Source organism: Lepisosteus platostomus, chromosome 14 (genome assembly GCF_059453375.1).
Source record: "Lepisosteus platostomus isolate fLepPlt1 chromosome 14, fLepPlt1.hap1, whole genome shotgun sequence".
NCBI classification, from domain to species: Eukaryota; Metazoa; Chordata; class Actinopteri; order Semionotiformes; family Lepisosteidae; genus Lepisosteus; species Lepisosteus platostomus.
Genome location: NC_142624.1, coordinates 28,291,537 through 28,317,011, shown reverse-complemented (window position 1 = coordinate 28,317,011; position 25,475 = coordinate 28,291,537). Strand labels below are relative to the sequence as shown.

Sequence of the window (25,475 nt, the reverse complement as noted above, 5' to 3'; positions counted from 1 at the left end):
AATAATGGTATGAAGGAATATAATTTGGAGGGAAGTGGTGAAAGATGATGTTTTTGGCTTTATCTCAGTCAACACCCATGCAACCCTTAAAAATCTAATTTTTTAATGAGGTAAGTGAACTTCAGATTGTTAGTATTTACAGTACATATCCTGTACATCCCAAATGAAACCCCAGATTCATACAGATTGAAGAGTTGGTAAGGTTTAGAACGTCTTCAAATCTGCATTAAATTCACTACAGAAAGGAATAACTGAATGCACAGCATGAGAAATTGTACCTGTGCCCAATACAGTCAATATTTATTGTACACATGTTCGAAGTGCTGGGTATAAAGGAATACTTCTTCAAGAAAAGAATGTCTAATTTTACAAAACAGGTTTTGAATATAAAAAGTTTTGAGTGTGAGAGACAGAAGATTGTCCATTTCTGTAATGTGGAGAACAGTTGGTATGATGGAAGCAGGCCATTATTTAGGTACTTGTTCCTCAAAAACAGTCCCTGAAGGCCAAGGCATCTCCTAGTTTTCATTCTTCTTGAGCTCTTCATAAGGTAATTGGAGTCATTATTCACTTAAGGGATGAATTAGACTCTTCCCCCCCAGGACAAAAGCAGGTAGTGTTATAAAGAGGCCAGTAAATCCTGTGGGACTTTTACTCTCAAGGACCAGGACAGAGGAACACTGTCATAGATCTCTGTCATCTCTGTCCATGTGATGTGACACCAAGATACAATGTGATCCACGCACATTTTGAGTGATTCACTGTCAACCAGAGCAATAGATAACAGATTGATGTCCCCTTCTTGTGTACAGAACAGCTGGATGACCTCCACTGAGATGTATTAGAATCTGTAGCAGCCACTGCAAGGTCTGTTTCCAGACAGTCGATTAAGAATCGACTGCACAGCCGTGGACCTGATAGCAGATGACTTAGTACTTGTGTCTTTACAGATAGAGCTTTGGACCGCTGGTGATGTGTTCTTTTCACTCATGAGTCAGTATTTAGTCTGCAGAGCAGCTCATGATGCATGTATAGATACAGAACATTTCAGACCTTCTAAGTTTTCAGGAGCTGTTAATCCTACCTTTTGAGAGTGCCAAAACAATTCTCACTCTTTGTTAACTATGATACCATGTGACTTCTTCAGAGATAAAGGAAGAGTTCAGATGGCCTACAAGAGAACCCTGTGCTATTTCTTTTGAAACTGTCCCAGTGAAAGCAATGTTGCACCCCAAAAAACATCCTTTCATAAATATTGTGCAGCTACAAACAGAAATAAGAATAAAATTGAAAGGAGTCCCACAAGATTCTATTGTGTTATTATGGCAGATGACCAGATTGTAGTCATCAAATAACACACTGAGATGTGTTCAGATACCTGATTTGAATAAAATGTGCTGCTGTTCCATCGCCCACAACGTGAAGACGATGATTCACGTTTCTTTCAAAGTCACAATTTTCTGTTGACACTCGATATCCTTTGCTTTTCGTAGTTGAGAAGTTTTCACATCCCACTAAAATATCACACAGAGGCTTTTCATGTCGCCTTTAATTTTGGTGACCTTTACATTTTTTGGATGTGTCTCAGTGTTTCTAGTTGTAAAGATGGTAGAAGGTTTTTGTGAGTGGTGTTTTTTTAAGCCAACCGAGGCACTGCAAAGATAGGGTTTTATCTATACACTCCTTGGAAACTTAAATTGCAGTTCTTTAATAAGTCAAAGTATATACAGGCTGTAAAGTAAAAATGCTGAGCAACCTGAATTTTAATGAAGAAATCTTAAGGTGAATATAATAACTATAGTGAATGTTTGAGCATGAAGTATATGAAAACAAATTCCCTAACTGTGAAATTTGGAATCTTAAGTGATATGTCCTCCTCTCGCATATATTTTAAAGTAGTATAGAAAAAAATGATGTCTTCCTTTATAGCATTAAGTGGAGCATGTAGCTACTAAAGTCATATGAAAGAATAACATTATTCTACCTGTCCAGTTCCCCAAGTAACCTTTCAGATTTACCTTTGATAAGTCAGATTCATTTTTTGGCTGAAAAGCTTACATGTAGTTATTATGTATGAAAAGCGTGTTTTGGATTAATGTGTTGGCATGATCTGCTAATAACACGAATTTTATGGACAAACACCCTTTTCTCAAGCAAGGTATTGAAGGCTTTAGTATAACTCTGTAGGTACAGATGAATAAACAAATGATCTGGAGCTGTTAATCCAAGTGTGAGACATTCAACAGAATGCTCACTTCCATGTAACTGTGCTATCTGTTACCTCATCAAAGATGCAGAGATTAGCCAGATGTCCCTCAGATCCACCTGATTCCATGTCAGGGAGCTATTTTAATTCATTGTCTTAAAAATTCTGAATGCAAGGGCAAGACCAAGAGATGGAATTTGAAAGCAATAATCAAAAACTCATAATACTTTCTACACTGCATTGCAAAGCATTGCCATGACTTCATCTTCTCTGTCGATATTTCTTCCTGTTACATGATAAATGTGGGGATTTATACTCTTTGACACCAAAAGCACTGAAACAACTGGTAGATTATACTGTAACATAAAAGGGACTGCTAATTCCATGTATAAATCTTATACAATATGTAATAGCTTAACTGAACATTCATAGCATGTTAATAACCTTGAACAAACTGACCTTACTTATGATTGTATTGTTAATCACAAGACCAGATTGTTAATGCATGTCTGTAATTTATTATAAACAATACTTTATTCTTCTCTTTTCTTCTATAATGCATACAAAAGCAAATGCAATCTTAGTAAAAGCACACATCCTGATTCAAAGTGGCTTCTTAGGGTTTTGGAATGAATCAGAACATGATGAGTAAATTAAATTTCTCTCTTTTTGCACATTATTGCTTTATATGTGAAGAAATATGAGTTACAAAATGAAATAATTTAGTTAGTGTGAAATGAGTGTCGTCCAAATGTCATGCCATAGAGCCAGACACTGTTTATGTAATCCAGTATTAGTTTAATCCTTAATTAATTTTTAGTTTTATCTTCTAAATCCAAAATTCTGTAATTCCTTTCCAAGTATTATTTGTTTTGGTGCCACTAAGTATACTAACGACTTTTCCCCATTGCATTAAAAATCCATTAACGGCATAGGTGAATTGTATTAGGCTATTTGACAAAATGCATTAAAAGTGAATGACATTTTCCACACAACATTTTGATTACCCTTTCTCTCATTTGCCTTTGGACAGGTTTAGAATTGCAGATCAGCATTCACTCACTCATTGCATACTCATCTACAAACTCCTTTTGAATAAATTGTAAATTGTATAACCTGAACTATTTGTTCTGAATCTCCTATAATTTTTCCACTTTTGTCTATAAATAGACATTAAATATGCATTAAGTGCAGTTTGGAGAAGAATAGGTATTTTGGAATCGAAGAAAAGCTTTAAAATTTCTTAATAATCAGAACCAATGTAGAAATGTGTTAAACTGTAATAAACAGAGCTAGCAAGACCACCACTTTCCCCACTAGTTCATATTTTTAGTACAACACCCCCAGCCTTCCCACACAGGAAAACTAGTGACCTTAATTGAATGTGATTCATACTCTGTTGAACAAAATGTCGTCATATTCACTTTAAGTAGCTTTAAAAGCCTATTGCATTTCCAAAAATCCTCTTCGAATTTTAAATTGTGAAAAAAGGCAAAGACATGGTCTGTATCCCATGCTCGTCCCAGACACACAGCCTGTTTTTAATCCTGTTATTAACTGTTAGTTTATGTAATGGATGTAAATCCTTGACCTATGTTTATTTCAGGCTTAGAGCACAAGAGAGACAGAACAAGAGTGGAACTGATTATTTTTAGCAAGCAGATTACAAGTGAAGAAAACTTAATTTCCAGTTTAAGGAATTGTAGTGCCGGGTGTCACAGCGGTTGACATTGCTACTTCGCATCTATAGAATCCTGGGTTCCATTCCTGGGGTGCTGTCTGTGAGGAGTTTGTATGTTCTTCCCATGTTCACATGGGTTTCCTTCCCCAGTCCAAAGACATACTGCCAGGTTAATTGGCTTCTGGGAAAATTGGTCCTGGTGTGAGTGTGTGTGCCTGCATTTGTTTCTGTGTCTGCCCTGTGATGGACTGGCGTCCTGTCCAGGATGTACCCTGCCTTGCACCCGTTGCTTGTTGGGATAGGATTCAGCTCCCCCACGACCTTGTTTTGTATAAAATATTTAAAAAATGGATGGAATTATACTGTCTAACCTGTACAACATACTCTTCCATGAATTTGAAGAAGTATTCTTTTAAAGAAAGAGAAAATTGTCAGTTGTACATACGCTTGAAAGCATAGCTGCTAAATGCAAGAATATAAATTGGGCTTGTGCACTGCATATTCATGAAGTAAATCAGGAGTCTCTCATTGTGCATAACTGCTATAGGCACATGAATATTCTAAGATGTACAATCTCATTAAAATGAGTCCTAAATGAGCTCAGATCATGTATAGTACTTGCTTTGTATTATTGAATTAGTACTAGTTATACACTTACTGTTGGTGAGTGATATTTTCACAGTTTTAAATGGAACAATGATTTGATATTAAAACTAAAGGCTAAAAACACGTGCTTTCCGCAATACTTGAATATCAGATGGAGGTAAAATATTTGTGGTAATAATCTACACATATAGCTAGAAAAGCATCAGATAGCTCTTCTGAACTTAAATGTCAGCCCTTAAATGCAAATAGCATTGTACAGTTCCAATCAACCTAACAACTGGATATTAACAAATCTTTGTTAAATAGTCTAGGTTTGGAGTAAATATTTTTGATCTTTGTTCACATTTTTGGTATAGAAAAAAAGAAGACATCCAAATCTACATTCTAACTGCCAGTATTCAAAATATAGTCAAATATAAATCGGACATATTGTATTTTTGTAATATTGTAAAATATATTGTAAAATATAAAGGAAGGACAACTTCAGAATAACTAAGTTGGGCAGCCTTTTGCCTGAAGTATCTTACTCAGGAAAGTTGCCCAATACCCAAGATGCACAGCCTACTTTTCTAGTTAGATATCTAAGTGTGACTCACACCTCAGTCAGTGTTGCAGTTAGTCATTTTAAGTGTAACATTCAGGGCCTGATACTCTTGTGGCAATTGCATATGAAGGCTCTTTGTATTTATGCTCATTTTTGGAATGCTTTTCATTTTATGTCTCATTACATGTTTTACTAGGTAAACACTTGTCTTAATTATTGTTCTTGCATTGTTTAATGATCACATTTTCAGTGTATTTGGGTTGACAGTGTTATAACCTTTGCAGGTACTTACCACTAGTGGAAACAAGAGTGTGGTGAGTTGAACATCAACATTTTTATTTGTGCATGCAAAAAATATCTAATTGTAATAAAATGTAACTGTCTTTGAGTTCCTTGGTTTTATCTAAACTACAAAAATATATTTTATCTGAAACAGGACATTTTCTGCCTGCCTGCTAAGCTAACATTTTTTATTGGTTCAGTTTTAGGCACTTCAGTTGTTGCACTTTTCTTTTGTATTCAATTTGGAGCATAGCTTTGTCCATTTTTGCTGTATAATAGTGATGCATCTTAACATAACTTTTCAAAAACATTTGTATGTTTACATCAGTAAAAAATGTTAGCACAAATCAGATTCGGCAGATGTTAGCAGAAAGCAGTCACTGTTTTTAGGGAGCTAGCTGACACTAGCCACTGTTTTCAGTTTTTATTCTGCTTTTCAAATTAGGTGACAAAATAATCTTCTTACAATTGCATGCTTAATATGTGCTTCGTGTATTGAATGAGTTGCCCACAAGGGTTTTATAGAATATGCTATAGATGGTTAAGCTTGCCTTATTACAGCACATACTGGGTGAGTTTTCGCAATCATGAATTGGCCTTGATTTTGGTCTGCTACCCACAAAACCAATCCTGTAATTTACTGAGTGCCTGCAGTAAGAAAATGCACCCACTTGACAGCCTCTCATCATTCTATTTTTCCTGGTTCCCTCTTTCTCTGACAAGTGTTGCATTTCCGCTTAAATAAAACAGCTCATTTTAGCAGGAACATTCTGTGCTCTTGATAAGGACAAATCTGAGCATTGCCCTCACTGATTTCCTTTAGTCACAGTTGGAATGTAGTGTACCTAGTTTGTACTTCATGTGTTTCAGGTACAATGCAAGCTTTGTTTGTCGCATTTTGAAGGTATAAAGTTTCACTGAACTAGTGCAGTTTGCATACCACAAATAACCCTATTGAAATAAGGGACTCCACTTGGTATTTTTTTGTTTTGTAGATTAATGTGTAGTTCATTTTGTTTAACATTCTTTTATTCTTAAATTTGGTGGTTGATTCAGTTGTTCCGAAGATAGTGAAGATAGTCTGTTGGGGGGTAGAGTCTGATGCCTTACTTAAGTATGTATCACCAGGTTCTCATGTGGAATTTTCAAAGGGTGCTGGTGTTTCACATTCTTCTTTATTTCTGATGCTTAGAAGGTGTGCGTGACAGAATCTCTTGAGTCTCATCATGCCATGGCGTAGCATCATGAAAACCTGGACAAAAATCTGACACTCTTCTAGAAAACCTGTGTATTTTGATAATCCATTATTTGATGGTTTGAAGTTCCAATAACAATGAAACAAGACAATGACTATGCAGGGATAGTGTGCTTTCGCATTAACTTGGCTGGTTGAAGAAATGACAGCACTGTCACAACCCCCCTTACTTACGAGGATTGACCCAGGGGGCTGTTCCATGGGTGCAGCCAGGGTAGAGGGAGGGGGACTAAAAACGATATGTGCAGAGTTGCAAGTAGCCAACAAGTTTGTATTTGTTGGAGAGCTATAGAATGGGTTTGACCACCTCCCAAACTTCTGTTAAAAAACACAATTTTTTGCTTGGAACTGAAATTTATCATGAATGTTTCTACAGTTTGTTACCACTAAGGTAGACATCCCTGTACGCACAGGTGTCCTTTTCTATGAGTTGTGTTTCTGATTGTCCATCTGTTCTCTACATAGTTTAAAGCTCCTAAAACTTTCTATGGAAAAAGTGAACATTTGAGTTGTGATTCAGTGTCAGGGGAAATTAATTTGGGTCAGGTCTAACATATCCTATGACTGTGTCAGTATCATGCATGTTTGTTTAAAGACACATCACAAGTAAAGCTACAACACCTTATCTTGAGAGCTAACTGGAACATAGTAACAGGTGCCAGTTATTAAATCATCTTCATCATTATAATAATATGTTATGCTTTTTAAAACTTTTTTTTCTGAACACTCTCAGAGGCTTTGCTTTTGCTTTTGATATTCTCTCGTTGTTTCCTGGCATCTTTTCAAATGTAAAACCCAGAGGCCATTAATTTTTAATTGTCAATTTGCAACTTGACACTGATTGAATACATCAAATCCATAGACAACACAGACACAAAAACAGCACAGAAAATCAACGTTCACTGGGAAAGGCGTGTAAACAGTGTATCCCAGAAAAGCAAAGGGTTGCCCCTTTAAAATCTGGAGAAATCTTGCTTTTGTGTATCTTTCAAGTACTGTAGTTGGTTGAGTTAGAGGAGGCAGGAAATTGGGGGGGGGCAGTGATTTTAGATAGAAAGTTATATGAAAGGACACACAGATCGTTAGAAATAACCTACATAACCTAACCTATATAAATAACAAACCTAAATGGAATAAGAGACTTAAAAGAATGCAAGGAGTCAAAATGCCTTTTGCCTTTCTCTGTCTGAATTCCTCTGGCTGTTATTTCAAAAACCTTTTCAAGAAACTCTAACTCCATCCTACCCTGCTGTAGATTGCTGTATATTGACTTGCTGATTTATTTTCTTCAAATAATTTGCAATTTGGTCTAGAGGGTAGACCTCCAGTTTAACCAGCTTTCTCTGGTATAGACTGACTGGACCAGGACATGCTCTAAAGTGACTTTTGGTGCGCTGTGATGTACAAAGTTTAATCTTTCTGTGTTCTATGGTACTGTGGGTCATTACACACCTTCGTAAACAGTCCTGGAAACAAAATCTAAATTAAGTAGCATTTTAGAATGCAAGTCATTACATGATAATAAAACTATGCCTACTACTTGCTCTTGTTCCTCAGTGGCGATATGGTTCTTCTTCTGTAAGACAGTTAATTAAATCATGAAGATTTGATATAATCATACATAAACAGGGAAATGCTGTTATTAGATTAGATGATAATGTAGATTATTAGAAGGTTTTCTGACTAAATATGTTCATTTCCCAATATAAGATATGTGTTCTGAGGAGTCTTCCTTGTGCATGTATTCACATTGGACCAAAGTGCTCTATTTTGGTAAAATTAATACAGACATTCACAAATGCTCATTCTACATTCAACTTCTTATTTAGACATGTTTTAAAACCAAAGCTTCCTTTCTTCCTTAGTCTGTTTACCTTTAAAACTTGCAGTCACTTGCAGTCATGTATGTGTTAAACTGATAAACTTTAAACAATTCATAGTAAGATGCATTTTATTTCTTAATGTTTCAGCTTTAAAGATTGTTGTTGAAAACAAACACAGAAATAAAACCAGTTGTTGAAAACAAATCTTAATTACTAACAAAAAAATCAAGCTTTTGCTCAATTAATCTGTATCTTGCTAGTATTTTCGTCTCCGAATGAAAACCAAGAAAATCACTAAAGAGGATTTGCAAGTAGTCACATTGTGGATGACTGCAGAAAGGAGGTTTATGTTAATTGTAAAAGAAAGGGAGAGAATCCAAGTAGCCCTATGGTTTATATAAAACATCAAAAACCTCTATAAATTCTTAATACCACTGTTGTAGCAGTAAACAAAAACAGTGCAGCAAAAAAAACAAAGAACAAAGTGATCAATGCAGCATATTTTAACTTACAAAGCTAAACCAGGGTTTAAATTAGATAACGTAACATTTATTATATGTAATTGTGCTCTGATAAAGAAAGAACCATCCTTGCAATATGATACAGAATGCTCATTATTTAAAGAAAGAAAGGTTTAATTATGATTAATGTGTAGAAATAAACATGGTTTTGTTGAAGGTGTTGATTGCTGTCATTTGTTCTTTTTGTCATTATTAATAGCAGTATGGTTGTAGGATGTATTACCCACTCGGGGCCCATTTAGGTTTCAGATGGAGAGGAACAGTGGTTAACATTGCTGCCCTGCACCACTGGGGCCTGGGTTCAATTCTGGACATGGGGTACTGTCTTCTTAGTTCTTAGTTTCTTAGTTCTGCCTGCGTTGGTATGGGTTTCCTCTGACTGCTTCGGTTTCCTCCCACAGTCTAAGGACATACTGGTAGGTTATTTGGCTTCTGGGAAAACTGGCCCTGGTGTCAGGGTGTGACCTGTGATGGACTGGTGTACTGCCCGAGGTTTATCCTGCCTTGAGCCCATTGATTGCTGGGATTGGGTCTGCCTCCTCCATGGCATTCGTCGTTAGGAAATGGATGGATGGTTTCAGGTAGAGATTAGTAGTTCAGGAGAAGGGCATTTGAGAGTGTGTGCATTATCTAGGGAAGAACACAATTGTGTTGTCTGCTTCCAATGTAATAAATAGTTTAGAGTGTATATTTAAACAGACATACATGCATATAGTGTCTGTGTTTGCATATATACAGGATATATTCACACATTGTGAGGGATGATGCCTGTTCGTTTATGAAATAGCAAATACGGATCAAAAATAATATATTATGGAACAAGACACAACTATTGGTTTGCCTGTTTCAAATAACAAGTAGTGTCTTGTGGGAGCCTAGTATTGGTTTCTGAGTGGCATTGTACAGTATTTGTATTGCTGCATATTTCTCAGTGTAGGTGCTCTATTTTAAACGAGAAACACATCTCTATTTTTGAACACATTGTCAGGGGAGGTTGAAATATCTTTGAGGTTCTATTCCAGTATCATCTGACACACACTGTTCTCTGTTTTCACTCTGGGAAGGAAATTTCACACCCAGTGCTGCCTTTTAAGACCCAGTAGTTATGTCCAATGAAATCTTTCAGCATTGTGCTAGAAAATGTCTTTAACCAGCTGGGGAGCTTGCTGTGACTGTGGGTAAAGCTGTGTGAACCTGATTTCCAACAGATCAAATTCATGTTTATATTCATTGTGATGTCCTGAACAGTAATAATTCACAGTATTAGAATGGATAACAATTCCATCTGAAATATGTATTTATAGTGAATATCAATGTAATAGTAATCATCCTTTACCTGTTTTTTTTCCTCAGTGAGAGTTTTTATAGTGTCTGAAATCTAACGACTTCATGTATTTAGCCTTTTATTACATTTCTTGCATTTCACTTGTCCTTTACTATGCAGAAGACAAGGTCAGCTGCATCCAATGTCCTGACTGCTCAGCTGCTGATATTAGAATACTACCAGTATTGCTCAGGACACTGTAGTGCAGGACAGGAGCTGGAGAGATGCTCTAGGGCTTTAGCCTTAAAACAACATGAAAGGGGGACACTCAAGCTTAGCTCTGGCTCTTCTGAGATAAGCAGCGACAGCATCAGTGATGTCACTCTTTTAATCTCACATGGGATTGGTTGGTTGTAACTGCACAGTTGTCGAAAATATTAAGGTTCTGTGGATCAACACAGTGCTTATATGTGCTTTCTGGCATGATGACTAGCTCTACTGCTGTGTAGCAAGGCTGTCCCAACGGATCACTGCTAGATGGCTCTGAGCTTCCTCATTTGTTTGTCATAGAAAAAGGGAAATTTGGGGCTTTTTGAGAAAGGGGTCATGCATTCTGGGATCGTGGACCCAAGCAGTAACATAAATTGTCAGGTACGAATTTTTTTTTTAAAATAAATTATTCTTCCTGATGGTATGATTGACCAGATTTATTATCTGTGGATAATGTAAGCAGTACACAGATGCTAATATTTTCATGTTTCTTGTTTAACTATGTCTTTTACCGTGTGATTACTGGGAAAATGGGAAATTAAATATCAGTGTGATAACTAATAATGTGAAAGGATGGTTTTAGGAAGTTGAACTTAGTCAGAATCTGTTTTCTAGATCACAAGTGTTACCAAAGAAATTCAGGACTGGTAAATCTTGCACATTTGGAAGTATTTAAGTCGTCCTCTGGGAACACGATAAAATACACAGAAGCTGACTTGTGATTTATATTGGTAAATAACTTGCGAATCAAGAAAGTTGATAAAATTGCAATTTATAAAAACAATATATTAAAGCTTTATCTGAAAACTGGTTCAAAATTGTATTTAATGTAATTTTAACATTTTAACTTGCAGCCCTAAAGTATAAAATCTTTTTTTATAGATAGGTTTGCGATTTTATGATTGCAGTGTATTGTTCACTTTCACTGTAGGCTCTCTAATGATAAGCAATGCCTTTCTCTTATCAAAAGGTCTTTGAGATTTGTGTGACAGATGGGTTGTGGTACTCCCCAGATGAGAGCTTGTCCTACTCAAGTTAACAATTTATGAGACTGGCAGACTAGTAAAAACGAACATATGGCTTAATATATTACTGTATTAAATAGGTGTGTGTGGGAGGGGATGGAGAGAGGGGGTTTAATCATTATGTACTGTATTCATAAATTTACACTTTAGATGAGTTTCACAAGAATATTAAAAAACCCTGAAGAACATGGTAGAAATATGCAAAATTGTACTGTGTGTTTTAGTAATGTGTGAAGATATCAGTTTATGTGCTGTCCTGGCTGTTATTGCTGTGACTTTTGCCATCTGTAGAGATCAGCTCTGCCATCATAAAGGCCGAGTCATTGAATTTATTTCACCATTGTGAAACTTTGCTGGTTTTCAGATGACTTTTAAGCCTGATTCCAAACTGCATGTTGTGATTCATTCAGTACACAAAGATAACAATGTAGCAAGTCTCAAGCTACATCTCCATCATTGTTGTTTCCAGCTTGTTTTCCTGTACATGCTATACATAAACAGTAGTGCCACAAAATGATTGTTATGGAATCAGAAAATACATAATAAAAATAATGCAAAATAATTTATCAGTATTTATACTAAGGCTAAATAGAAATAGAGTGCTGTTTATGCATTGTTTAACATAGTTGATGCTACAGATGACTTAAAGAATATTTTGCAAAAATGATTTAGAGAAGTAATCCTGGGCATGTAAAACACAAATGTGTGACATTTGATTCTATGACAGAATCTGACCACTGCCAAATTAATTTAGTACCAGATTGCAGCTCATCTTCCAACCCAGAAAGTAAACAACTGTAGGTTTCTGTGTCCTAAAGTTGGTAAAATGCTGTATTTTGTAGTTGGTGATGTTCAAAACTCTGACAGAAAAGCTTAAGGCAAGATTAGAAAAAAATAAAACCAGGCACACACAAATAAATGCTAAGGTTTACCACATCAAATACTGTATATCTAAATTGTTAGATTATCTTAGTGATCTGTTTTTTGGAGCTTTTCCCAAATTGATTCTCATAAAACATCTCATTCTTTTTTGCTGTGAATGATATCATACAGTGCTCTGCATCGAGAAGGATTTTAATTAATGCACTTTGCTTTATACAAATGTATGTATACAAATTATATGTTTTTTTGCCTAGCAAAGGACATTGGATGTTTCACATTATGAAACTTAATACTCATGACAAAAGGATTTCATCATCACATAATCAATTCTACCCTTGAGTATGAACATATGAAATGAAGGTATTCTAAAACAATTTGAATTCTTGGGCCAAAACAGGTTTTATTTTCTCATCAGTTTCTCATTATTATAAATGTAATAATAATAATAATAATAATAATAATAATAATAATAATAATAATAGTAGCTTTAGCTCCTGTAATTGAGTAGCTAATACTGTACGTGTTTCATGTGAAGAAAAACATAAACATGTTATAGTTTTCATCCTTCATAGAATGTTATTTTTAAACTGGAATAATTGGTTTTGAGACTTAAGCTTCTTCTTTTTTATATAAAACTAGTAATTTTAAGCTGAATTAAAAGACATAGTGAGAATAGCATTATAAATACAGTATATGTTCTCAAGAGATGCATGTGAATTTGTAAATATTCTGGTGAATAGTATTCTTGATAGCCTCCCTAATACGAATGTTTGCGTGACACTATTAATTCTGCATTTAAAACCACATTTTATAATGTGCTGAGCCACAGCAGGTTTCCAAACAAATCCGGCTGTTCATGGCAAAGTACGATTGCTAATAACGATGCAATAATTTCATGATTACAGCTATAATTAGATTTTCATGCACATAACAACAATTTATACATACGGGACATACCAAGAAATTGCAGTCACATGATCTCCTGTACTCAGTAGTTTTTCAACCTTTTTTGAAATAGAAGATATACATTGAAGATATGTCTTCTTTTCACTTAAAAATAGTGATCTGTCAATCATCTGTCATTGAAAGTAAAAAAAAACTAGTTGAAAAAAGATACAGAATACAGTATTGAAAAAATACAATAATTAGCTAATGTAGAAAGTGAAAGTAAGTTTAAGTATACATGTAATAAGCCCTGTCTGTGTGTATATTATACCTTAGTGATCACAGTTGCAATTTGTTGTTGGATGAAACCACGCTTAACTAATAGTTTCTGTTCTAATCTGTCAAAAATAGGTACTAGTGTTTGTCTATAAACCTAGGATGTTCTAGAAATGTTTTTTTTCTGTTTAAGATTAAATTGTTGACTAAACAATAAATCATTGCTTGGAAAAAGCATTGTCTAGCATGACAAACTGTTCTTTTCATGATAGGAGTTCCTCTTAATCATATATTCTTATCATGAATGTAAACATAGTTAACCTGATAGGCTGCAATCTTTCCAGCAAAATGCATGATTATAATAATAGGATGAGTCAAATTTCAGAACCATGGACAGTGCAATTACAGGCTTTAACAGCGTTTTTCTGCTTGGAAGATGACTTGTTTGGCAATCTTTTAAATTATCTACTAAATGTGTAATTCTCATGAAAGTTTTAAAATTCATGTGCTAACTTTTTGTTTGGGAAGAACTCTTTCTGAATTTCACATAAAAGAGCCACTTTACAGTTTAAGTAAATGCAGAAGATTAACAACTTCACATTTAATGAAGCACAGCAAGAGACTGGCGCTAGGTGATCAAGTGGAAAGAATTTTAAGTGAAGACTGGGGGGTGGGGGGATGTATAATAGACAAGAGAACATTCTTCCATGAGAATCTTACTAGGAAAAAGGGGGTAGATTTATTGGTTGACAGTACTTACTGTGTACAGTGGACGACCCTGGCAAGAATCTCTGAACGTCAGTATGCAGCTCCGCGTTTCCAAGGTTAATAAAAGCTGTATCCAAAGCAATATACACTAAGCAGCAACTAAGAAACAAGAAATGACAAATCCTAAAAAATATATATAATAGACTTTATAACAGTGGTGTCCTTTTTAAGATGAAGTCTGTATTCACCCTTTGGTCTCTCTTTATCCCACTCAAATTTGCAATTGTGTGGTACTCAGCTTGGCTTCCTGCCATGACCCCTATACCATCACAGGGTGGATGAGTCCCATGGCTGCTTCCTTCCAGGAACATGCACTTGTGAATGATGTCGGCCAATTTGTACACTGCCAAGACCCACAGTGTCTGTTCAGAGGAGTTTGTATCCACTGTAGGAAAGATGGAGCTCTCCCTAACAACAGGCTGAACTCAGACGTACCCAGCAGGTCCTAGAGTTTAAAGAAGAAGAAGATCACTTTATTAGCCACATACAATTTCTTGTATTAGGAATTTGTCTTTTTGCATACCCCAGCTTGCTCTCCATGAGACACACAGGCACACAGACAGGGAGAGAGAAGACGATCAGAGCGCAAGGGCAGCCATTTATATTGGAGCAGTTGGGGTTAAGGGCCTTGCTCAGGGGCCCAACAGAGTAGGATTCCTTTGCCGGCCGTGGGACTTGAACCAGCAACCTTCCAGCTACAGGCACAGATCCTTAGCCAAAGAGCCACTGCCCTGCTACCTGTAGGTTGTCCGTTTGCAGCAGGCAAAGAATACACTGGTCCACTCAAGCCCAGGCCCGCACTAACCTCTTCCACTGGCAATCAGCTAGTTGTGCACCACAGCTTGAGGAATCGCAGTCACTGTCAGCTATTTCTGTAAAGATAAGTAAAGATGTCTGTTGGACTTGACTAGTGCTCTGAAAGACAGCTTTTACTGTCTTGAGCCCTAGCAAAGTCCTGTATCAGCACTTTACAGTGGGCTACTGTTTGCTGCCAGAACTAGCTTTTGAGAACCTTAATTCCAAAGCACTACACAAGCAACCAAGCCTGGAAATATATACATATAAATTTCCAATGTCAGTACCCATTCTGTTGCTTTTTTGTCAACTACACATCTTCCTGAAGGCGTATGCCGAGAACAGCTGTGTGCAGCCATTTTTTTCTGATTTAGATAGGCTGTTGGACAAATAGACATAACTGAGGCTCATTGAAATGTCCTTGCGTGTCCTTCTTGATAATGAGTGAGTCATCTTGAACTGCAGAAGCAAATAATGTTTCACATTATTGTGAACAGTTTATGAAAAACACAACATAGAAAACTAGAACACTGAGTAATGAATCTTTGCTCTTTAATATGTAGAGTATAAATATGGAGCATATTGGCTGTCATATTTTTGTCTGTTTTTTATAGAATAAAGGGTTTGTGGGGAAATCATTTATATATATATATTAGGAGACTGTATATCTATCTTTTAATATCTATTATTATTGTTATTTGTTTGGTTCCATTAGCCAAAGAAAAATTATCATTTTGTTGAAGTAGTTTTGAGTGAAGTACTTGTTCAGCGATACAGGAGCAGTGCCCCACCATGGAATTGAACTATCGACCTTTGTTTCTTTATCTTCTGACCAGAGACCTAACTACTACTTAAGACTGCAATTTTGTGAGGTATAATCTCTAACTTGCTGTGTATCCTCACTGTGTGGGTTCTCTATAATTGTCTTTTGTGCTTTTCTGCATAGGTGGAAAATTAACCATCCTAATTAACCATTCCAGAAAAAAGAAGTCCTTCAACTTAAAAATACCTAAATGTTTTTCCAGAAACCAATTGCACAGGAATGTACGGGCTAAACAAGAGAGTCTTTATTATCTCCAAGGGACTATGTCACTATGTGCTTTTTTGAATCATTGTCAAAGTCACCCGCACAGTTCCCCGTCTTTGCTGTTGGAATACATATATCAAAGAGAATATCAATCGCTGTATAGTTCAGATGCTTTACATCTCTTATGTATTGAGGAATATAATCACACCCTCCTAGTCTGTCTGATGATACTACAAGAAACTGTTTTGCTAAAAGTGCCAATAGTCTTCATTGCAGCTAATGATAAGTTTTCCATTTATTAACTTAACAAATCTTTTTGGTTTGAAAAAGTCTGAAAAGATTCCAGGGACAAATCATTCATTCTAAAGACCTCGGCTACAAAAAATATGGAACATAGTTTGTGTTTTATCGGAATAACACACAGACAATATTTCCAATATTGGCTTTGGATTACACAGTTTTTGGAGCGCAATAGCTGCTTATTTCTTTTCTGTTGTTGTTTTTGCCTGCAAGTAAAGAGTGTCCAAGCCCACACAGTGCCACACTGCCCACATACTGCTATAGAAGGCCAAACTTTAGCAGTACCCATCTGACTCTGGACCAATCAGTGTATAGAAAACCTCTGTGTTGTTCTTTGGAATATGTTTTGAACATACTGGGAAGTGTTTACGGTAGTTTCACAGCCAAAGAAATTATATTTCATTTTTTTCTGAATCGAAATCCATCAAAGCCTGCGTTTCAAAAAATCACAGGTTGCGGTTTCAAAGAACGTGCAGCATTTCTAAAGCAGCTGATCATTAAATGGTCATTGATACGTCTTTGAATAAACTCAAGCATGAAAAACAGCATTTGCTTTTCATAGACATGCAGAAACTTTGTAGGTTAATATAGCGTCTGATAATTTCCTGACCTACTTTATGAATTATCTTTTTGTTACTGGGAGTAAAATTCCTTGTTAGTGTAGAACTCAGTACTGTCCTCTTAAGGTGCCCTTGAGCTGATTCATTTTTTCTAGAATTGATTCAGTGCACTGTAACAGCGCATGCTCCTGCCTGGATTAAATACTCTGCTGCTTTCTCACGGGAGCAGGAACGTGCTGAGATGGGCTTAGTGCAGAGAGGGTCACCTGAATGCATTTAATCTGACTCTTATATTCATGGGCATGCTACCAGAGAGGGTTTTCATCAAATCTGATGTATACATGGCATATTACTGTAGATGTATGTCCTTAAATAGACATTTGATGATTTAACGTCACTGCTAGGCTGCCCTGCAGTAAAAGTATAATATATAGCAGGATGATTTATAAATAGATCAACCCACAAAGACTGGAGTCAGATTTTACTTTTTATGTGGTGTTCTTTATGTCTTTGCTGTCTTCTGTTAAGACACTAGCTCCTTAACCTCTGAAGCACTTTAGTCTTTCAGGATATTCTAAATGTCTGTTTTAGAAGGCGATATATCTAGTTAATGTTTTCTCTCTGTTGTTTGGTTATGAATTTTGCATCTGGGAAGCCTTTTGAATGCATTCTTGTTGAATAAGATGTGTTTCAGAAGGATTGGAAAGTGAACTGCTGATATGACAAATAATTTTTTAGTGACCTCGTATTCAGTGTAAATTCAAGTCAGGGAGATTAGTATTTTATAATTTTGCTTTCTTTTCCAAAATCCTTTTCCTGGTTCCCACCTAAGATCAGCTCATAGGCTGTGTGATTGCTTGTGTGGAACCCACATCAAAGAAAACTGAATGACAGATTCATCGTGAAATGTTTGTGAGGGGCTATTCAAGTGTGGATGACACACATCCATTGGGATCCCCATTGAATTTTACCTTCAAATGAAGGAGGCATTGCTGGCTCATGTAAAGGGATTACATGATTAAATTCAGACCTAGTTTCAGAAATTAATGAGAGAAAATTGAGAGCAGGTTTTTTAAAACATTTTTGCATGATTTGTGACAAAATAAATGATAAACAGTGAGATTGGGAGACAATTGACTAGGAAGAAGTTAAAACAATAAATGTTAATCTGCTCAGATTAAATATCTGTATTAGTAAGGTTTATTCCTTGCAAATACTCAGCTGTAATTTATAGGGATCCTGCTTCTATTCTTCACCCAGCTCCAGTCAAACATCTGCTTGGATCTCTGTTTTTCTCAGCTATCTTTCACATGTTTTGACATGTGTATTTCCAGAAGCAGTGAATTGCTCTAATCTTTAGGATTTCCTCATCTAATTCAAAACTACACAATCAGAAAGTGTTTTAATTGTTTGGTTATATTCCTTTTGGTGCCCTAACTGTCTAAGTGGAACTTCAAGGATTTACAGTATGTCTGAAAGCCTTTTTTGAGTAAAAATGTTCTGCAAAATACTGGGTGTTATCTCCCATCTTGTGAATTAGTTCAGAAATAAATGTTAGCCACAATTCATCCAATGCAAAAAGCTTTTGATATCAGACCAAAACTACTCAAGAGCCTAATGTCATTGAAGAGCTTTCCTTTGAAAATTAGAAACCATAGGAATCTTAAAGCTGCAATGAGATTTTCTTCAGAGTTTTTGCAAGATCCTTATATAAATCTTTGTTTTTATGTGGTTTTAAATCGTTTGTATGTGATTTGTTCAGAAATACTGTATTACAAAAATATGCACAAAAAAGAACATAGTACATAAGGACATAAGAAAGGTTACAAATGAGAGGAGTGGAGGGCCCATCTAGCCCATTTGGTAAAAGCAAGTGAACTACTACTGATTGAGGAGAGTATAGAATAATCAAGCTTGTAGTCACTGTAGGATGAAGAACCTTAGTCTGAGTTTTTCAGCAAATTTCATCGCTTTCTTTCAGCATGAAATATCGGAAAGAGATGGTTTACGAGTCATTTTGTCATAACATTATCTGTGACGAAAACATCCTACCGTTGGCATGGTTTAGAAAAAGTAAGCCCCAAACCTAATGTAAACAGGAGGTTCTTTTTTTATATCTCTGTTCTGTTTTGTTACGTTCTAAATGGTTACCAGAGTGAAAAGGCTGTCACTTCCATTAAGAAATCTAAATCTTGCAGCTTTTTCATTAAGAGCTCATTTCTAGCTCCAGGCAACCAGGTTATAATGAGAAACATCTCTGTAATGTTTGAGCAACAATTGCGTTTCAATGGAATTAATAACAATTACATAACAAACTTCCGTAACAGAATGTAAGTCATAATTACTTATTTGTATTTAAACCCGATGTGACAAAAGGGTTTAAGATGTTACACTAAGGTCCTGACTATTCGGTCATTAGACATCCCTGTTCATAGAATTAAGTGTGTTAACCCTGGTGTCCTTGCTAAATTCTAATGTATTTGCACAATCTAGGCTACCTGAATTTCTCCTTTAATTCATTTTGTTGATCTCCTGTATAATGGTGCTACTTGTGCTAATCCACTACTATGTGTCACACAGGAGGGTTAAGGTTAAGGTGGTTAACTTGGGTTCTCTCCAGTATATGTGAAGCACATTAAGATCCCCTGGGATGAAAAGAGCTATAAAAATGAAAGTACTACTAGTGCTACTACTATTAATTAGCATTATCTTAATAGTTTCATCATAAATAATGATATGTGTGTGGTACAGTGGCACAGTGGTTAGCATTGCTGCCTCGCAACACTGGGTTCATTTTCGGACCTGGAGTGCTATCTGTGTGGAATTTGTATGACCTGCTCATGTTCATGTGGGTTTTCTCCGGGTTCTCCAAATTCCCACTAAAACATACTTGTAAGTTGATTGGCTTCTGGGAAAACCCTCGTATGAGATTGAGATTGTCTACGTATGTGTCTGTGTGTGTCATCCCTGCAGTAGGCTGGCGTCCCATCCAGGGTGTATCCTGCCTTGAGCCTGTTGCTTGGAGGGATAGGCTCTGGCTCCCCTGTGGCCCTGAATTGGAAGAAGTTAGGAAATGGATTAGAAAATGGATGGATAATAATGTGCTTTGGGTGTAATTTTAGTTGAATTTCACATGAGACACTATAACCAAAGTAATCAGGGCAGAATTTATTAAAATGGGCTTTTCAATTTGATTTTGAAATGGGTTTAAGTACTTCGAAAGAGCTTGATGCTGTTACAGGGTTTTTAATCATCTGGATTTTAGACTTAATACACAAACATACATATTTGCATAATTATTTTTAGAGAAAATAATTACATACATTTACATATATTTCAAGGTAAAATACAATTAATTTTACTTCTGAGGTGTCATTGATTTCTACACTGTAATATTCAAATAGAAGTGTATATTGAGTTTCAGTCAATATGCAGATGAGTATGCTCGAAATCCTATAACCTTTGCAACAAAACATTTCCTCTGCATAACACCTTCTTAATTAGCAATTAAGAAGGGTTGGGGTGGGTTATATATGCACCCACTCCTTGGGTTATAAGAGGGTTCAGTTCCTCAAGTCTTTACCTAACCTGAATCTTAAGTAAGGTGGAGGTAACCCTTTATCGGCCATTGGATGAAACAAATAGAGAATGACCACTCATGATATTGCAGCGATCTTCCTCTATTATTATGACTTAGCTGCGTCTGCCAGTGGGGAAGGAGGGACAAGAGAACAGAATCGTAGGCTCACCAGGGTTTATTGTTCTCAAACCGTTAACAGGTAAGTGTGCGCTAATCACGAACGGGGTAGAGAGTAAGAGAAAGAATAGACCAGCAGCCAGCAGTCCATGAGGTAGAGAGAGAGAAAGGAAGCTTATTGAAGTGTCAGGTTTTATGGTAGTTAGAACCACTACTTCTTTAGGGTCTCTAAACTTGGTGAAATATTAATTTTATTTTTCAGAGAAATGATGAAGAAGCTGTTGTGGACAGAGGTGGAACTCGCTCCATCCTGAAAACTCACTTTGAAAAGGAAGAATTGGAAGGTATTTTTTGTTCTTATTGCTGTTATCTCAAAGTGATTTAGTGTTTAGGGCTTACAAGAGCCCTACTGCAAGGCTTAATGGAATATTTTTGTTCATTTCTCACCTCGCTGAGACTGTACATGACATGTAATCCAAGGGTATGTTGAGTCAAAACTAATCGAATTGAGGGAAAATGTAATAAATAGCAACTGGACAACTTATATATTCAAATAAGGGAATGACTGTAAAGACTAGAGAAAGGAGGTTGATGATGAAGTCAATGTGATTTCTTAAAGTGTTTTGACTGAACGATAGAGCTTGTTTTTGTCACTTATATAGTGCCCTGGAAAAATGTTCACGCCCTTCCAATGATTTTGTTAAATTACAGGTGACAGACATACTTTTTTATATTATTTTATATTGAATATTTTTATTCAAGGCATGAAGGCACAAACCTAAGGCTTTTAATTGGGTGAAAAGTTAAATGTCAGCAAAAGTTACAAAGTACAATCCAAAAGTAACATTTCAATATTCAGAAATTAGCAAGCTATTAACAATCAGAAATTACACTGCCAGCAGGTGATGGCATGATTCCAATAGGTAAAAGCAAGAAGCCTCTCGTGCATGAAAAAAACAACATGATGTGCAGTAACTATTATTTACATTACATTTCATGAGGAATAGAAAACAGGGATTTCTATGCATTGAAAAATGTTTGTTGAGTGTTTAGTCAGAGTAAATTTGGCTGAGGACCAAACCCTTGGCTTGTAGGACGAGGAGGCTGAGACACCCATGCAGAGTGAAGAGTTAACCAAGGGGTAGTTGCATAGGACAGCTTATTGAGGAGAAAAGGCTTGTGTGTTGTATTTATTTATTTATTTTTAATTTAGGAAGTGCCATCAGTAATGATTATGAGCCAAATAGGACAACTGAGACAAATTGAACTTGGCTGTTGTCATCACTCCCAAATTTTAGATGTGAACTCCATTTGTCAAGTGGGTCAAAGTATCGACTGAATCTTTGCCTAAGTAAGGAATGACGAAGACAGCCATTTATTACTCTGCCTCCTAAATACACCTGCAAGTGCATTTAATTGATCCTTGTGAAACCGCTTCTTCATAATCTTCACTACAAGAATTGTTTTATTTCAAGGCTGTGTTCCTAAACACACTAAACACAGATGCTTTTACAGGAAGGATTTCAAAACTGTTTGAAAATTAAGGAATTTCTTGTACAGACGTTTTTGTCAGACATTAACAATATTTAGGTGAATAATGATTTAAGAAAAGATACTTCGAAAAACACTTCATGCAAAAGATGCTTGTATGGCAGGCTGTGGTGGTTGCAGTCAACAATAACAGAGAGACAACACTTGAAAAAATATTTAAGGAAAACAATATTTGAGCACTACAGTCTGATAATGTTGTCTTTCAAATGCTGATAAGTTGTAGTTTTAAAATAATGGTAACTACTGTTATGCTACTGTTTCTTAAGATTTATTTGATTCAAATAAAAATCTGTGTTTTACCAACTAGTTAACTTGTACGTTTTTAAAATGAGTCACTTTCTAACAGGAGAGATTTTGTCTGTAGCAGCAGCTTGCCTCGTTGCACATTTCACATTTACTGTGCTCAGCAATCATGGGAAGATATTGGATGGTATTTTCTTGGGCGTGGCTTCTGTAGCACGTTGTTGAAATTGGCTATTTAAACAGTTTTAATGCATCGGCTACAAAGCGGCTTTCTTAGAGCCTCTTTGCTGTGTTAGCACTTATCTGCCAGTTTGTGTTTTACCTCCATTGAGCGTTTGTCAGCATTGAGCTCCTTTGATGTGCAGTGACAGATGATTCCATGCTTTGCTGCCTGCCTATGCTGGAGTCAGTGCAGAATGGCGGCTTATTCACTGCAGCTGCTTTTCAATGCACCTGTGCTCTCTATGAGATGTGATGTATGGGCTGCTTTGGCACTGCCTCAGCAGTCATTAACGTAGCATTTAGTTTCTTGAAATGAGTGGTAGTAATGTTCACTTCACACATAAAGATGATATACAGTCAGGATATTTCTCGCAGGACAAAGAATGGCCTGATATTATGGAGGCGTTACTTACAAATAATGCATCATTTATGGGTGATCTAATGATTTAGCTGTGTTTGTTTAAATTGGCCCCAAAAGGTTTTTGCACTGATAACTAGTGGCATTACATTGCTGGTTTTGCAGAACACCCAGAAGCAGCCTGTCTGATGCTTTATATATCACTCCCACAGGCCAAAAAGGATTAACACTACTTCAAATTGCTAATCATCCCCTGGTTTCACAAAAAAGGCAACAGACAGTGAAATGAGATTTCACTGGTTTTTGGATTGAAATAATGAAAATGGGTAGATACAGAGATGATGAATTATTAACTTCAATACGCATATTACATTAGTAACTTTGTACTGAAAACAATACAGCAGGACAAGAAGTGAAATAAATACTTGTATCTTTATATTAATTAACAAACTTATTGGACTGAAAGCTTTGAATTATATTTTGAGTTTAAAAGATAAAAAGATTTCTTCAACATGAAAACTCAGACAGTAGTGTAAATTATTTGTATACTTCGTATGTATAAAACATGCACTATAAAAACATAAGAGGGCAGCACAGTGGTAAGCATCGCTGTCTTACTGTGTTTTGGCCCTGGGTTCAGTTCCTGGGGTGCTGTCTGTTTTTGAATGTTCTTTCCATACTCATGTGGGTTTCCTGTGAGTGCTATGGTTTCCTCCCACAGTCCAAAGTCACACTGGTAGGCTAGTTGGCTTCTGAAAAAAAAAAACTATCCCTGCTGTCCGTGTCTGCGGGAGATCTGACGTCACGTCCAAAGTATATTCTATCTTGAGATCGTGGCTTGTCAGGATGGGCTCTGGCTCCCTCTTGACCCTGTATTGAAGAAAGTGGTTAGAAAATGGATGCATGGAAGAACATAAGTATCCATTTATCCAGCAGCCATATCACCCTGCAACTCACAACCCGCAACCCACTGAAGGTAAGCAGGTGTGAGCCTGGTTAGTACCTGGATGGGAGACCTCCTGGGAAAAACTAAGGTTGCTGCTGGAAGAGGTGTTAGTGGGGCCAGCAGGGGGTGCTCACCCTGCGGTCCATGTGGGTCCTAATGCCCCAGTATAGTGACGGGGACACTATACTGTAAACAGGCACCGTCCTTCGGATGAGACATAAAACCGAGGTCCTGACTCTCTGTGGTCATTAAAAATCCCAGGGCACTTCTCGAAAAGAGTAGGGGTGTAACCCGGCGTCTTGGCCAAATTTCCCATTGGCCCTTACCAATCATGGCCTCCTAATAATCCCCCTCTATGAATTGGCTACATTACTCTGCTCTCCTCCCCACTGATAGCTGGTGTGTGGTGAGCGTTCTGGCGCACTATGGCTGCCGTCGCATCATCCAGGTGGATGCCGCACATTGGTGGTGGTGGAGGGGAGTCCCCATTACCTGTAAAGCGCTTTGAGTGGAGTGTCCAGAAAAGCACTATATAAGTGTAAGCAATTATTATTAATTATTATTATTATTAGCATAATAGCGTAATAATGGTATAAGTGAGAGGAGGCTATTTGGCCAATCTAATCCATTTGGTAGAGAGTAGCTTTTTGAACCAAGGATCTCATCCAGGGTATCAGCTTCAACAACACTGCCAGGTACTGTAGCTCTTCTAGTCTTAGTTTTACATGTACAGTATTTCTGGAGTTTCCACTTTTGTCCTCTGTTTTTTTTTCAGCGTGGAATATTAGAAGAAATAATAACTTCTTTAAACGTAATTTGAACCATGCTAATCAGAAAGTGATATGTGTGGAATTAAGATATAAACGCATTGGACTGAAGATCGAGAGATCATTGGTGATGCAATGACATTTTCTTGTCACTGAGCACTGATTCACCTTTGTAAGATGAGACTGAGTTAACAGAAAATCGAACTTAAGAGAATTTAAATTAGCAATAAAAAACACTATAGTAAGACTGTAAAACACATTAAAAAAACTCACATAAAAACATATAGCAAAATAAAATTTCACAGAAACATACCAGTGCCATTGAGCTGCACCTGCAGAAAGTACTTGATGGTGTCTTATACTTACTTTCACCTGAATTCTCTCTACCTGGAGTCCTGTTCTTAGCTTTCGACTGAAACTATTTCTTGTCTTTTGAAGAATTGCATGTCTGTAATTTTCACAGTTGGTACAATGTTGTATCATGTTACGTACTGTTCATGAAGGAGTCATTGTGTGTTTTAGCCTCAGTCACGTACAGTGTTACCATGAAGGAATGCCTGTCAAAGCAGTGCTCCAGTTCCAACTAATCGACCATATTTTAATGCTGTGGCAGATGTCTCCTGGCCTGATTTAGGACTAAACCAAATTCCTAGAAGCTGTATCTGTGGCCATGCTTTTAAAAGAATGGGTAAATGAAAAAGGGATCATGTCAAGGATTTTG

The 25,475-nt window shown here is 36.6% G+C and overlaps 1 protein-coding gene across 4 annotated transcripts in view; it reads left to right on the top strand.

Annotated features, from left to right (window-relative positions):
- Nucleotides 1-25,475, top strand: part of LOC148649162 (sodium-driven chloride bicarbonate exchanger-like) — a 74,301-nt gene that overhangs the window by 914 nt on the left and 47,912 nt on the right. For 2 of the 4 annotated variants that reach the window (XM_088605460.1, XM_088605463.1), the window contains exons 2-3: nt 5,322-5,351; nt 20,930-21,011. In XM_088605460.1, coding sequence (XP_088461586.1) covers nt 5,322-5,351; nt 20,930-21,011 — 112 coding nt within the window. Of the gene's footprint in view, nt 1-5,321; nt 5,352-10,651; nt 10,834-20,929; nt 21,012-25,475 lie in introns of those variants that run through there. The other 2 variants (XM_088605462.1, XM_088605461.1) reach the window with 2 other exon arrangements.